The 15,173-nt window shown below is 41.8% G+C and overlaps 1 protein-coding gene across 3 annotated transcripts in view; it reads left to right on the forward strand.

The window, feature by feature from the left end:
• LOC129865219 (potassium voltage-gated channel subfamily D member 2-like) overlaps positions 1–12,823 on the forward strand; it is a 171,678-nt gene extending 158,855 nt beyond the window's left edge. The window contains exons 4-8 of one of the 3 annotated variants that reach the window (XR_008761328.1): positions 492–590; positions 1,814–1,909; positions 2,244–2,485; positions 3,327–4,501; positions 4,570–12,823. Coding sequence is in view for 2 of the 3 variants with exons in the window: in XM_055937821.1 (XP_055793796.1) it covers positions 492–590; positions 1,814–1,909; positions 2,244–2,485; positions 3,327–3,504 (615 nt within the window). In the remaining variant the exon portion in view is untranslated. Of the gene's footprint in view, positions 1–491; positions 591–1,813; positions 1,910–2,243; positions 2,486–3,326 lie in introns of all 3 variants that reach the window. The other 2 variants (XM_055937821.1, XM_055937822.1) reach the window with 2 other exon arrangements.
• Positions 12,824–15,173: the final 2,350 nt, after the last annotated feature.

Genomic DNA, 15,173 nt, shown 5'->3' on the forward strand with positions numbered 1-15,173 from the left:
ACCCAGGGATGTGTGTGCTCTGGGGACCTTTAACAGAATGTGACTGGCAGAACGGGTGTCGTATGTGGAGGATGAGGGCTGCAGTAGATATCTCAGATAAGGGGGCAATGCTGGTGCATGCATGTGCCTGTCTGTGCATAGTGGATACCAAGTTATTTTATTCACCAACATTCACCATAAAAGAGAGTGGCCTTGGATGAATACAGCTGCAATACAAGGTTTTCATCTAGCCACTGTCAGATAGTGGGATTTACAGGCTTGGAATTTACATGTATTACTGGAGAACATATTTATAGTCTTTCAAGCGCAGTGGGTCTCTCTGCTGTTTCTAGAGGCGTGCAGAAGGATGGTATGGCTTTCTGTTTTTTATGCTCACTCACTCACTCACACTCATTCACACACACACATACACACACACTCACTCACACACTCACACTCACGCACACATTCAGTGGCAGGCTAAATGCACGTGTGGTTTTGTTCACAAACAGAAAACCAAGCTTGGTAGAATTGCCGCGAGGAAGAGTGGAGGGACTAGCGCATATTTGCAGTATAAAAGCAACGGGCTGCTGAGTGACCTCATCGACGAGGTAACCGTGGATCCGAGCGGTGTTCTTTTGAATATATCTTTTTTCATTTATTGTATATATTTTTGGGGGGAGGGTCCGTGAGATGCCGGTTAGTGCATGCCGAAAACCCGATTGGGGGATGGGGACAAGGGGACGCACCCTTCCCCTCTCTCTCATTCAGAGCTGTTACGTCTTCCATGGTGTCCCACCTCTCTAACGTCACTATTCACCCCTCTCTCTCTCCCTCTTATTCTCTATCTCACCCCCACCAAGACTGCACTGGGGCTCTGGTGCCAACTAATGGAACTGGGGGTGAATGGCTCACACTACCGCTCCTCACCGGTGTCAGTGCATCCAATCCATGAGGCTTGGCCACAAGGTGGGGGTGGGGGGGAAGAGAACTGCCTCCCGTCACCTTCGAATGGTGAAGCGGGTCTCTCTGCAACCACCCTCATCTCTACTTCCCTGCTCTTCTTCTTCTTCTCCTTTGTCTGCTGTTTCATTTCCATGTGTTTATTTTTTTTTTCACGTGCATTTTGGATTTCCCACGTTTTTAGCAAGGCTATGGGTATGACATCATCAGAACGGGTCATGGATCGCCATCACATGGAGGAATGAGATGCATGTCATCAGCCAGCAACCCGACGCCACATGCGGGGGCGGAGTCAAAGTGACGCAGAGAAGCTTATTGGAGGACGGTGTCCCACACAACACTTCCAAGTTCTGAGTTCCAAATTCCACATGTCCGAAGAACAGGATTTTATAGACATTCTCCTTGGTTCATTCCTCTGCGTCTCATTGAATCTGGCCCGGTATGGAAAGGCTACGGTGGCTCTCGTGGGGTCAAATGAGGCTTGAGTCAACACTGACCAACAGAAAAACAGAAAGACAGACACAAACATCAGGACAAGTAGGCCTCCCAGTATACACATCAACAACAGACATCTTGAAATGTTTTTGTTGTTGTTGAAAGGCTGAGTTTGAACCAATGAGTGACTCATCAAAAAACATGGGAGGACATTGAGCTTGGAGGGGGAGATCAATGGAGATGGACACACCCTAATGTTCTCATAATGTTCCTGTGCCACAGCAGCAGGTTGCAGTAACGTTGTGAGAGCATTAGCTCCGTCCCTCTCTGTCTCCTGCTCTGGTTGGTTGGTCCCCTGTCTACCCCGTGGAGGGACATGTTTTGTAGTCTGTTTAAAGTGTTAATATGTGTCCATCTTTGTTTTTGTGCCCAAAAGGCATCAAAGGCAGCAGGCCAGGCGCTGGTGTGCAAGGCCAACCCCATGTTCGATACGCACCACAATCACCTATTGCACTGCCTGGAGAAGACCACGGTAAGAACAATGCTTTACAAATTACTGTGGTGGAGAATAGGAGACATATCCACTGCTGTTATCAATGTATGTTCATGATGAAGCAGAAGCCATGAATTAAGAGTACGAGCATTTTGCTACGCCCGCAATCTACTAACCACGTGTATGTGACCAATAAAATGTGATTTGAAGAGTATAGTACGGTATCCATATTAGGAAGTCGTCAGATGTCAGGCAAAACTCCTAATATGGATGCCGTAGTCTGCACTTTTGTTTTGTCTCGATCCTTGTCCACAAGAGTAACATGTGTGGTCTCTATCTCTCTCTCTCATTCCATCCTCCCCCTCTCTCTCAGAATCATGAGTTTGTGGATGAGCAAACGTTTGAGACCAGCCTACTGGAGGTTTCCATGGCGAAGCACCCGCCTCACTCCCCCTCCCTCTCCTCTGGCTACTCCTCCCAAGGCCTGTCGTGCTGCTCGCGACGCAACAAGAGGAAGAGCTTCAACGTGCCCAACTCCAACATGACTGGAGGGCATAGGAACAGCATCCAGGAGCTTAGCACCATCCACATCAGAGAGAGACCCATCACTAACAGGTACAGACATACATGCAGTGTACACACACGTGAACAGTATCTTCTCTATGTTCACAAATGATTTCCCACTTGTTTTACAAGAAGCTAAAAGTAGCTGATGATTGCACACGCTACACATCCACACCTACAACGAGTGAGCTCACTGAGACTCTTAGCAGGGCTTTACAGTCAGTATCAGAATGGGTAATTCACAATAAATTGGCCTTAAATCCATCTAAAACTCTTGGTTTCATATTATTTATTTGATGTATGCATTTATTATTTGTATTGAATGTTCTTGTCTAGAATTGTTTTGTACTTGGTGATGTATGTGTATGTATGTATGTTTTATGTGGACCCCATTAAGAGTTGCTGCTACATGTGCAGTATCTAATGGGGATTCTAATAAACTAAACTAAACCGTATACAAACACACACACTGTATACACACACATACACACATTAACGAATAGAATGAAGGACCGATCGACAACAGGTACACACGCACACACACACACAAACACACACACATATGCTTAATACATATTCATAGACCACATAATATACACACAAATATGCATTCATAGTGGTTGTTATGGCAGCATCGCACACACACAGACACAAACACACAGTGTGCCAGTCTCTTCCCATGGTGAGTCAGTGTGTTGGTATGCTGGCTATGTCCAGATGTGGCATGGTTTCGGTGTATGTGTGGTCCGTCTGGTCTGGGAACCCTGGCCATGGAATGTACAGTTGTCTTATCTCTCTGTGTTACTAAACACTGGACCACTTTCTCTCTGGCTGGACATCCTCTCTGTCCCTGTCTATTTCACCTTTCTTCTTCTTCTCCCCCCCTCTCCAGTCGCTCCAGTCTGAACGCTAAGTTCGAGGAAACGGTGCCTCTGAACTGCAAGCAGCCCTACATCACGGCGGCCGTCATCTCGCTGCCCACGCCGCCCGTCACCACGTCCGAGAACGACGGCTCCGCCTCCTCCCCTGACTACTCACAGGCCAACATCGTCAGAGTGTCCGCACTCTAGGCCCCTCGCCCCCCACCCCCACCCCATCTCCATGGCAACCCTAACACGGAGAGAGAGATAGAGAGAGCTAGAGAAGAGAGATCCTTCCCTGCTCCAATCAGAGAACGGAGGGGAGGGGGTAAGGGGAGGTGTGGTGGTTAGGGGGGACAGTTTAGGCTGCAGGATCCTTTTTGTTTTCCTACACGTAGCTACTACACGTCTGCTCTTGTGGTGAAATAAAGTTGCAGTGTAAAGCTGTAGCAGAAAGCTCCGCCTTGGATTTTTTGGTGGGTGAGAGACTGCGTTGCCGTGGCGACTGAGATTAGCGCCTTACAAATTAGCGGAGAGCGTTTAGCCACCTGGCTAACTAACTAACTGCAGCTACTCCCTCCAAACACTCTTCAAGGGAAAACTTACCATTACTATTTTTTCTATATTGTGTGTCTAAATGTGATGTCTTAAAACCGAAATGGGGGAGGTGGAATTTGTATTGGTTTTTATTGTTTGTTAAGGCCGTGAGTTTGACTAGAGCAGATGTATATTTGCCATGTTCTGAAATGTGTGGAGTAGGAGAGAAAAGAAAAAGTAATTTAAAATATTTTGACAAAAAGGAGAGCAAGGGGGTGTATGCACTGTGTGTGCCATGTGTGTACATCTTTTCCTAACTTATCAGGACCAGAATGTCCTGACAAGTCACCAAAATGTCCTGACAAGTCACCAAAATGTCCTGACAAGTCACCAAAATGTCCTGACAAGTCACCAAAATGTCCTGACAAATCATCAAAATGTCCTGACAAGTCACCAAAATGTCCTGACAAATCATCAAAATGTCCGGACAAGTCACCAAAATGTCCTGACAAGGTAAGAAAACTAGAAAATGTTTGAAAAGTCAGGACTGAATTTGTTAAAATTCAATTTTAGGCTTAAGGGTTAGGTTTATGGTTTGGGGTTTATGTTAGGGTTACGTTTAAGGTTAGGGTTAGGAGTTAAGGTTTAGGGTTACAGGTTTGTGGTTAAGGTTAAGGTTAGGGTTAAGGTTAGGTTAGGGTTAGGAGTTAAGGTGTAGGGTTACAGGTTGTGGTTAAGGTTAGGGTTAAGGTTAGGTTAGGGTTAGGAGTTAAGGTGTAGGGTTACAGGTTTGTGGTTAAGGTTAGGGTTAAGGTTAGGTTAAGGGCAGAGTATGTGAGTGGAGTGGAACGGAGCTGGAGCATCATCCTTCTCGCCCGCTCCAATTTCTCTCCAGTAGCGCTCATTTCACGAGCCCAGGGCATGCCCGGGTAAGCATGCATGTTTAGTCTACTTGTGTGCTGCTATAGCCCCTTTCTTTAGCTACTGGCAGCTGCAAAATCAAGGTGACTTACAAAGATGACGGCCTAGAGTAAGAAAGAGAGTGCAGTGATGTAGTGTGCAGTGATGTGTCCACAACTAAAGAATCATTGTGGAATCTGAAAAGACACATATCCCGAAAGTATGACGGTGTACTTATTACGTGCACATGCTAAAAGAAAGGAACGAGTGTGTAGCTCATTAAGTGTGTCATTGTAGCAAAGTGTTTATCAACTAGAAATCAGATCTCTTAAAAGTTTCCTTCATTTTTGCTGTATTACCTATACAATAGGCCATACTTGATTTTGTCCCAATAGGCCTGGCATATTCCAACTTTCAAGGAGCTTCCCGTTTTGGTTGGGTTATTTTGCCTAAAAACCTTTAGGCAGTGGTGGAAAAGTACAGTTTTGTCATACTTGAGTAAAAGTAAAGATACCTTAATAGAAAATGACTCAAGTAAAAGTGAAAGTCAACCAAAGTAAAATAGTACTTGAGTAAAAGTTTTAAAGTATTTGGTTTTAAATATACTTAAGTATGAAAAGTAAAAGTATAAATAATTTCAAATTGATTATTTCATCATATGATTATATAATTATATGATTATATTATTATTTTTTAATTTACGGATAGCCAGGGGCTATCCCCAACACTCAGACATAATTTACAAATGAAGCATGTGTGTTTAGTGAGTCCGCCAGATCAGAGGCAGTAGCGATTACCGGGAATGTTTTCTTGATAAACGCATAAATTGGACAATTTACCTGTCCTGCTCAGCATTCAAAATATAGTGAGCACTTTTGGGTGTCAGGGAAAATGTATGGATTAAAAAGTACCTGATTGTCTTTACCTGATTGTCTAAAAGTAAAAGTAGTCAAAAATTGAAATTGTAAAGTACAGATACCCAAAAAAACTTCTTAAGTACTTTACACCACTGCCTTTAGGCCTACCTATGGGGGAGAAAAAAAACTGCCCAGCATAGCAAGGGTGGCTAAAAGGATGTTTACCATCCACAGTGGCTCTGAAGCGCGGATAGGATATTCTTCGCTGCTGGCCTGCTATCCAGGCACCTGACCCTGAAGGCTTAACTGGCATTTTTAGTTTAATTTGTATTTAATTCTAAGTCACAGCCGATATGCGCAACTTATAGACTATAATGGTTTAATACAACAAAATGTTGAGCGCTTAATGTCCATGTCTCCCTACCAGCCTAGTGTGTCGCATTCGCAAATGCTTCACAATGCATTTCTTTGTAGACTATAGCCTTGAAATAATTGAAATAATATAGCCTAAGTACTTCATGTCCGTTCCTTATTAGGCTCCCTGTTTGGCTCCTGACCTATTTCGAGTGTTTATCATACATTTGTACTCTGTCTTGACTCGGTCTAGGACAGTGAGGATACACATTTCTCCCGAGACCAGCTGAAACCAGAGAAGTAAAAAAAAAAAAGAGTAATATCAGCTTCAAATCAATCAGCTCATAAAACTGCTTCGCCAGGCCAAATATACACTCCTTTCTTGAAACATTAGTACAGTATGTTAACATACGTTATATCTATTACAGACATGTTTGCGCAGTGGCGAACCTATAGGCCTTCGGTGTGTGACAGGTTCGTGATTCTGAAAGGACAGCAACCATAATACCAGGCTATAGGCAGGCATAAACCGTATACCCACGTTTTTTCAGTGGGCATTGCGTATACTGACTGCTTAATCCCTACTGGTGCATAAAAAAAGTAGTGTAGTGGAGGTACAAGATGTATCAATTATGTGGTACAATAGAGAAATCATGCACAAAGTAGCCTACACAATCACAAGTGTTGGTTAGTAGGCCATTTTTGATGCGCAATTGTCATCATGTGCTGCTTGCATCAGGATCATAGACATGGATGGGCCTGGGGGGACAGAACCACTCACTGGGTGGACAGAACCACCCACTGGGGAGCCAGGCCCACAGGCTCACCCAATCAGATTGATGTAGTTTAAGCATTGTTGTGGACACGAGACCATTACATTTTAGTATTTTTTCAAATTTTGAGAGTGAAAATCTGAAAAATCGATTGGAAAACACAGGTTGCCATTCCTTCGCTGGGCGGGCCGTTTGGGAACTTTTTAGCAAAATGTGAGTGTACCCACTTCTCCAGGTACCACTACACCACTATATAGGGCCGATGGAAGGACAGCAGTCACACACAGCATGGTGATAAAGGATAAGCAGTCCATAAACTCGGACATAATAAGCCCAATCATAAGAATACAGAAACACAACCATTAAACATTTCCCAATCAAAATGTACAACTATTTCCTCCCGTTGCAAAAATAGCACCTATGACAGTGGAACTGACAGCGTTTTAACTACTTTGCAGATATAAAACAGACAGACAATCATAATATCAGTCAAAAATATAAAATTCCCAGTTTATGCTACAAAAAAAAATTTATAAGAGATTTAAAAAAAATAGTTTACACTTGACTCAACGTTCCATGATGTACACGAAGGCATTGTTGGCAGAATAGATGGATGCAGTTCAATGCATGATTAATATAATGAATATAATGAGTGACTGACTTTTTCCCCTCATATATTGTTATTCGGTGGCTAAACACAGCTAGACATGCAGGGGTCATTTGGTTAGCTAGCAAGAACTTGAACGAGTGTTATTCAGTTAGCATACAGTTGAAGTCGGAGGTTTACATACACCTTAGCCAAATACATTTAAACTCAGTTTTTCACAATTCCTGACATTTAATCCTAGAAAAAAATCCCTGTTTTACGTCAGTTAGGATCACCATTTTATTTTAAGAATGTGAAATGTCAGAATAATAGTAGAGAGAAGGATTTCTTTCAACTTTAATTTCTTTCATCACATTCCCAGTGGGTCAGAGGTTTACATACACTCAATTAGGATTTGGTAGCATTGCCTTTAAATTGTTTAACTTGGGTCAAACATTTCGGGTAGCCTTCCACAAGCTTCCCACAATAGGTTGGGTGAATTTTGGTCCGACTTTGTTGTCCTTAAGCCATTTTGCCACAACTTTGGATGTATGCTTGGTGTCATTGTCCATTTGGAAGACCCATTTGCGAGCTAGCTTTAACTTCCTGACTGATGTCTTGAGATGTTGCTTCAATATATCCACATAATTTTCCTACCTCATGTTGCCATCTATTTTGTGAAGTGCACCAGTCCCTCCTGTAGCAAAGTACCCGCACAACATGATGCTGCCACCCCCGTACTTCACGGATGGGATGGTGTTCTTCGGCTTGCAAGCCTCCCCCTTTTCCTCCAAACATAACGATGGTCATTATGGCCAAACAGATCTATTTTTTTTTCATCAGACCAGAGGACATTTCTCCAAAAAGTACGATCTTTGTCGCCATGTACAGTTGCAAACCGTAATCTGGCTTTTTTATGGCGGTTTTGGAGCAGTGGCTTCTGCCTTGCTGAGCGGCCTTTTAGGTTATGTCGAGATAGGACTCGTTTTACTGTGGATATAGATACTTTTGTACCTTTCCTCCAGCATCTTCACAAGGTAATTTGCTGTTGTTCTGGGATTGATTTGCACTTTTCGCACCAAAGTACGTTCATCTCTAGGAGACTGAACACGCCTCTTTCCTGAGCGGTATGATGGCTGCGTGGTCCCATGGTGTTTATACTTGCGTTCTATTGTTTGTACAGATGAACGTGGTACCTTCAGGCATTTGGAAATTGCTCCCAAGGATGAACCAGACTTGTGGAGGTCTACATTTTTTTCTGATGTCTTTGCTGATTTCCTTTGATTTTCCCATGATGTCAAGCAAAGAGGCACTGAGTTTGAAGGTAGGTCTTGAAATACATCCACAAGTACACCTACAATTGACTCAAATAATGTCAATTAGCCTATTAGAAGCTTCTAAAGCCATGACATAATTTTCTGGAATTTTCCAAGCTGTTTAAAGGCACAGTCAACTTAGTGTATGTAAACCTCTGACCCACTGGAATTGTGATACAGTGAATTATAAGTGAAATAATCTGTCTATAAACAATTCTTCGAAAAATTACTTGTGTCATGCACACAGTAGATGTCCTAACCGACTTGCCAAAACTACAGTTTGTTAACAAGAAATTTGTGGAGTGGTTGAAAAACAAGTTTTAATGACTCCAACCTATGTGTATGTAAACTTCCGACTTCAACTGTATCTCTTGCGTTTGCAAATTCACTCTGGCTATCTCCTCCAATTTAGGAGCACTCTCGTCTAAGTGTGCGAGAGTACAAAACAACTGATGAATTTACGAATAATATGACCATTGTCAGTAAACGTAGACAAAAAAGTAATAGTTAGTGAAGATCGCTCTAGATAACATGTAAACAGCCCAACCAGCTCTGCTACGTTGAGTGAAATGGTCAGAGTGAGGTGTTCTCTCATTTGTGTCTAGAAGTAACTAGCTAGCAAGTTAGCCAACTTTAACCAGTTAGCTTGGGTACTTGGTTGGGACAAGCATGCATTGGCAGGCAAGCTGCAGAAGGACGAGGAGACTACCATTTTGTGGCTTTTGGCGAAAGCGCTCTAATGATATAAAGTCGCGCTGTTGCAACTGCCTGTAAACACACAGTCCAGTTCAAAGTGAATGATGGCAGGCCCGTGTGGAAAATGGCTTGTTTAAAGGCCTACTGTAGCTCTGATTGGCTATAGCTCACCAGTGTGTAGACTCCGGGCCTCGACAAGACAGATGTTTTCATTCGGTTTTATTTACTGCAGTGTCTATTAATTGATAACACCTGCTGCAACTGCTGCAAACTAGCTGACAACAAATGCTAGCTAGCTAGACCGTGGGAAACTACTGCTCGCTATTGCGTAGTGACCTGTTGGGCCGTCAAGAAGGCAACATTTTCCATACATTTTGGAAAAAACGGTCCCTACTATTAAGTCAAAATGTGATTGGTTGATTCTACTGTCACTCCAAATGTTTGCCCTAATACCGTTGAATGGTGGATGCATTTATCTAGAGTCTGATAGCCAAGGACTGACTTAGCTAGCTAGATTTATCTCCCCAGAGACCAGCAAAGAAAATCCTGGTTTGATCTTTTTTCTCTCTTCAGTGTTAGCCCTTTCCTTTTCAACAAAACTAAATAGATTAAATCAGAACATCATTGAAAATAATATCATTATTATTATAGTATTATAATAATTATTTTATAAATCCTTAGTCCTTCTCTGAAGGCGTAGAAGGCCCATTGTTCCCCACTGTGTTTGGGTTAGTAATATTTGAAGAGTGGCTCTATTTTCCTCAACGTGCATTTCTTCACTATTCAGAAAATCTAAAGAATCCACATGCTGTTCTGAAATATGACCACAGAAATACTGGACCTTTTGAACTCTTATTATAGTGTTGATTTGACAAATTTGCAATCATGGTCTCACATTCTTCTGGTCTTGGTCTTGACTCGGTCTCGGACCCCTTGTCACCCTCCTGGTCTTGGTCTTGAATCGATCTCGCTTTAGGTGGTCTCGAACACAACACTGGTTTATATGCTGTTTAATGTGACATATAGTCTATTTGAAATGATGAGCACTTCTTACATTCACCGTTTTATTTTTATGATAATACTTTTCATTCAAATCATATGGTTTGGTTTCAATACTTCAAAACCAATTAGTAGGTCCAGGTGGTCACAAAAATAGATAGGTGTTGGTTAAATTGTGATTTAATGAATGGAGCGAATTTGGAGCGGCAGTTTTCTTTCTGGTGAGAAGAGGAGCGTTTTTTAGGGGAGTGGTTGGAAAGAACGTGGTGCTCCATGAGCAGTGAGCGGGATTTCCTACCGCTCAACTCCGCTCACGTACTCTGGTTAAGGGTTAAGTTTAGGTTTAGGGTTAGGGTTACATTTAGGGTTAGGGTTCAGGTTAAGGTTTGGTTTAGGGTTTCTGGGTTTGTGCTGGTATCAAACCTTGGGTTGAGCGGGCCTATTGCAACTTTCTGCTCTGTCTGTATATTGCAAGTCAGTGTTAAGGTTAGGGTTAAGGGTAAGGAGTTAGGGAAAATAGGATTTTGAATGGGAATCAATTGTTTAGGGAGGTCTACTGTGTGTGGGGGGAGGGCTTTGTGCGTGTGTGTGTGTGTGTGTGCGCATGACCCCATTGCTCTCACCTGTATGTGTATGTGTGACATTAGCATGAGCAATAAGGGTTGAGTCCTCAGTGAGTGTGTGCAGTATATATTGGTGATCTAGCATATCACACTCGCCCTTTCTCTCAGAGCTGACTTACTTGTGTACCTACTTATATGAAAGAGATGATTGTTCCTCTCCTGTCCGTCCTGTCCTCTCTAACCGAACGGCCATTGTGAATACTGAATACCTTTGATGCCATTTTGAAACTATCCTTCTCTCTCAACCAGAGTTGACTACTTCATTTGTCGTGGTTTATCGTTCAAAGCAGCACCCACATGATGCCTGACCTTGAAATGGGTTTATTGTTTCTTTTATTGAGGATTTATTGAGGTTTTTATAGATATATCGATGAGTTTATCCAAACTCCAATGTTGTGTTTTGTCTTGTTTTATGCATCGTGGACATGCTAAAGCAGATTGACTGAGGGGAATAGAAGAAGTCTTATATGAACACACAGATATTTGAGTCCATTCCATTTTGATACAAAGCTGATTTCCTTCTGAATATGAGGATAAAACTGTGATTAGACTTTTATTTTGAAGGTCTCTGTTCATTTGAAGTGCATGTGTTTGCTACAGACAGTATGAAGTTTGTTTTGTTCCTGATTTGTGCCACACAAGCCTCCATACTTTATCACCAAATGGGGGTTTGGTATGGAAAATGAAAATCAAAGTGTAAAGAAAGCTCCTGTACCAGTCTACCAAACATGATTGACTGAAAGTGTTTATTGAGCTGACGCTCTATGATAATTCTATCTTGTCGTGACTGCTAGGGCTCAGCTATCATCGTAGCTAGAACACTCTCAGCGCTTGGCGGGGATGGAATCCTGTAACCATTCCAAATCAGTACAACAAAATCAATGCAAATGCATTGAATGACACTTTAATATCCAGCGAGCTGATTTAACGATATTCTATTTCTCGGCTGTGAGATCTCTGGAGGTTTTATCGAGAACTTGTCATTTCCGATGACGATGGATATTTTTCTTTTCCGCTTTTACGTTTTCCAAGATGGCTGACGTTGGTGGACTGAACGTGGCTCTTGAGACTGCTGAAGCGAATGCCACACCCCTTGCTCCAACCCCCGCCCCTTTCCCACCACCCGCCCCCAAACCTGTCCACTTCACCATCACTGCTTGACTATGACGTGACATATGCAACAATTTTTGGGTTTGTTGGTAAAGATATGCTTTGTATCAGAGAGCAGAGGGAGTGGGAGAGAGACAATAGAGAAACACAAATACATATTTTTAAAAATATCAAATGATGTTGAAATATCTGTCTTTTTCTGTTCATGTAAAAAAGAAAAAAATAATTACAACTGTTGCTAGTACACATGTGCTGTAAATTGTTCTTTGGTGTAGTGAAAATCATCATGGTTTAGTCGTTTTTAAAAATCAGTTTCACCGAAGGTTCTAGTGTCTTATTTTAGTTAGCCTTCTGCTCCACCGCATTTTAAGAACCGGCTTAATATTTTTCTAAGAGAAAATGCATGCGTTTGCTGGAGAACTTTGGGTTTAGTGTTGCACAAGGGCAGGCGCTGTCTCTGGATACATCCCAAATGGAACCCTGTTCCCTATATAGTGCACTACTTTTGATCAGGGCACATTGGGCTCTGGTCAAAAGTAGTGCACTATATAGGGAGTAGGGTGCCATTTGGGACACAACCTCTGTCTTTCAGTTTCCATGCCTAAGTGAAAAACTTTTAGGGGTGAAGGAGTGTACTTAGGTCTTGTACATGAGATTATGTAAATTGAAGAAATTAAAAGGATGATTATATGACGATTACTTTTGATCTGTTACAGCTTGTGTTGACAAAAATACTGTATATGAATTATTGAAAAGATATTAAAAAAATACAATTCAATTGTTTAGTCCGGTGCAGTGTCTATGAGTAAATAGAATAAATCATTGTCCTATTAAAATACTTATATAAGTGGTTGTCTTCTTTTGACATCAACATTTAGATGTTTTCAAAGTCAATGTACGGTCTGCTTTGCTGCACCGGTATCATGTACTGTATTTCTGCTTATACGCTATGTTGTATACCCACATATTTCAGTGTATCTTCTGCACCAAAGAACACATATTGCTGTTGATACAACATGTACAGTGCCTTTAGAAGGTATTCACACCCCTTGAATTTTTCCACATGTTGTTGTGTTACAGGCTGAATTTAAAATGGATAAGTTGTCGGAGAGGACAAAAAACGCTCAGGGATTTCACCATGAGGCCAATCAATGGTGACTTTAAAACAGTTACGGAGTTTAATAGCTGCAGGAGAAAACTGAAGATGGATCAACAACATTGTAGTTACTCCACAATACTAACCTAATTGACAGAGTGAAAAGAAGGAAGCCTGTACAGAATAATATTTTTTCCAAAACATGCATCCTATTTGCAACAAGGCACTAAAGTAATACTGCAAAAACTGTGGCAAAGCAATTCACTTTTTGTCCTGAATACAAAGTGTTTTGTTAAGGGGCTAATCCAATACAACACATAACTGAATTTTATAATTGTCAAGCATTGTGGTCTCTGCATCATGTTATGGGTATGCTTGTAAGGACTCAGGAGTTTTTTTAAGATAAAAAAGAAACGGAATGGAGCTAAGAACAGGCAAAATCCTAGAGGAAAACCTGGTTCAGTCTGCTTTCCCCCAGACACTGGGAGATTAATTCACCTTTCAGCAGGACAATAACCTAAAACACAAGGCCAAATCTACACTGGAGCTGCTTACTAAGAAGACAGTGAATGTTCCTGAGTGGCCGAGTTACAGTTTTGACTTAAATCTGTTTGAAAATCTATGGCAAGACCTGAAAATGGTTGTCTAGCAATGATCAACAACCAATTTGACAGAGCTTGAAGAATTTTGAAAAGAATAATGGCACATGTTGCACAATCAAATGTTGCACAATTGACATTACGGAGTATTTTGTGTAGATCGTTGACCAAATATGACAATTAAATCAATTTTAATCACACTTTGTAACACAACAAAATGTGGAAAAAGTCAAGGGGTGTTATACTTTCTGAAGACACTATATAATGATAGTCCTATAGCTGTGAGTGGAGACATGATGGGGTGAGGGGGTGCAGTCTTGTCCAATCTCAGCCATACAATATGGAGCAGGAGAGTCTATCTCCCAGGGTAATTTCTCTCTGCACTGTGAATGTATTAGCATATTTCTCATAAGGGAGTTGGCCTGTCTGTGTGTGTGTGTGTGTGTGCATGTGTGTCTGTCTTTGCCTGTGTGTGTGTGTATGTGCACATCTGTGTGTGTGTGTGCGCGCACATTTGTCTATCTGTATTAGCATATTTCTCATCAGGGAGTTAGTAATTGAGATGTTTTGGGAGGATGTGTGGTCCCTCAGCTTCCCAGGGTACATTGCAGATGACATGCATCAGGGGGAAAACTGAAGCGGGACTTACCCAAGCAGCATGCCAGCACATAGACTATTTCTGCCCCAGCTATTTTTACACAGGGGTCAGAGGGTAATGGTTTTATTTCTGCCGCTGGCTCCTTTTACTGTACACCGAGAGAGAAAGGGAGGGGAGAGAGAAAGGGAGGGGAAAGAGAGTATGTGTTTGTATCCCTCTGTCCCCATGTCTACTGTGAATTTGTCCTAAAGCAGTGACCCGCTTGTCTCCAAAGAGACTTGTGGGATTGAGACAGTCCTTTCTCCCTGACTTCTCTACTGTTATTCAAAACTAAATTCAGAGAGCAAAATATCATAGATCTGTATCAATTAGACAGAGACTAAGAACAGAGGGAAAGGGATCTAGGCCTGATATATCTGCAGTACCAGTCAAAAGTTTGGGCAAACCTACTAATTCCAGGGTTTTTCTTTTTGACTATTTTCTACATTGTAGAATGATAGTGAAGACATCAAAACTATGACCTGACACATATGGAATCATGTAAGCAAAAAAGCTTTATTAAAAAATCTAAATCTATTTTATATTTGAGATTCTTCAAAGCAGCCACCCTTTACCTTGATGACCGCTTTGCACATTCTTGGCATTCTCTCAACCAGCTTCATGAGGAAGTCACCTGGAATGCATTTCAATTAACAGGTGTGCCTCCTTAAAAGTTAATTTGTGGAATTTCTTTCCCTCTTAATGCGTTTGAGCCAATCAGTTGTGTGACAAGGTAGGGGTGATGAACAGAAGGTAGCCTTATTTGGTAAAAGACCAAGTCCATATTATAGCAAGA

The sequence above is a fragment of the Salvelinus fontinalis genome, chromosome 11 (assembly GCF_029448725.1).
Source record: "Salvelinus fontinalis isolate EN_2023a chromosome 11, ASM2944872v1, whole genome shotgun sequence".
Lineage (NCBI taxonomy): Eukaryota > Metazoa > Chordata > Actinopteri > Salmoniformes > Salmonidae > Salvelinus > Salvelinus fontinalis.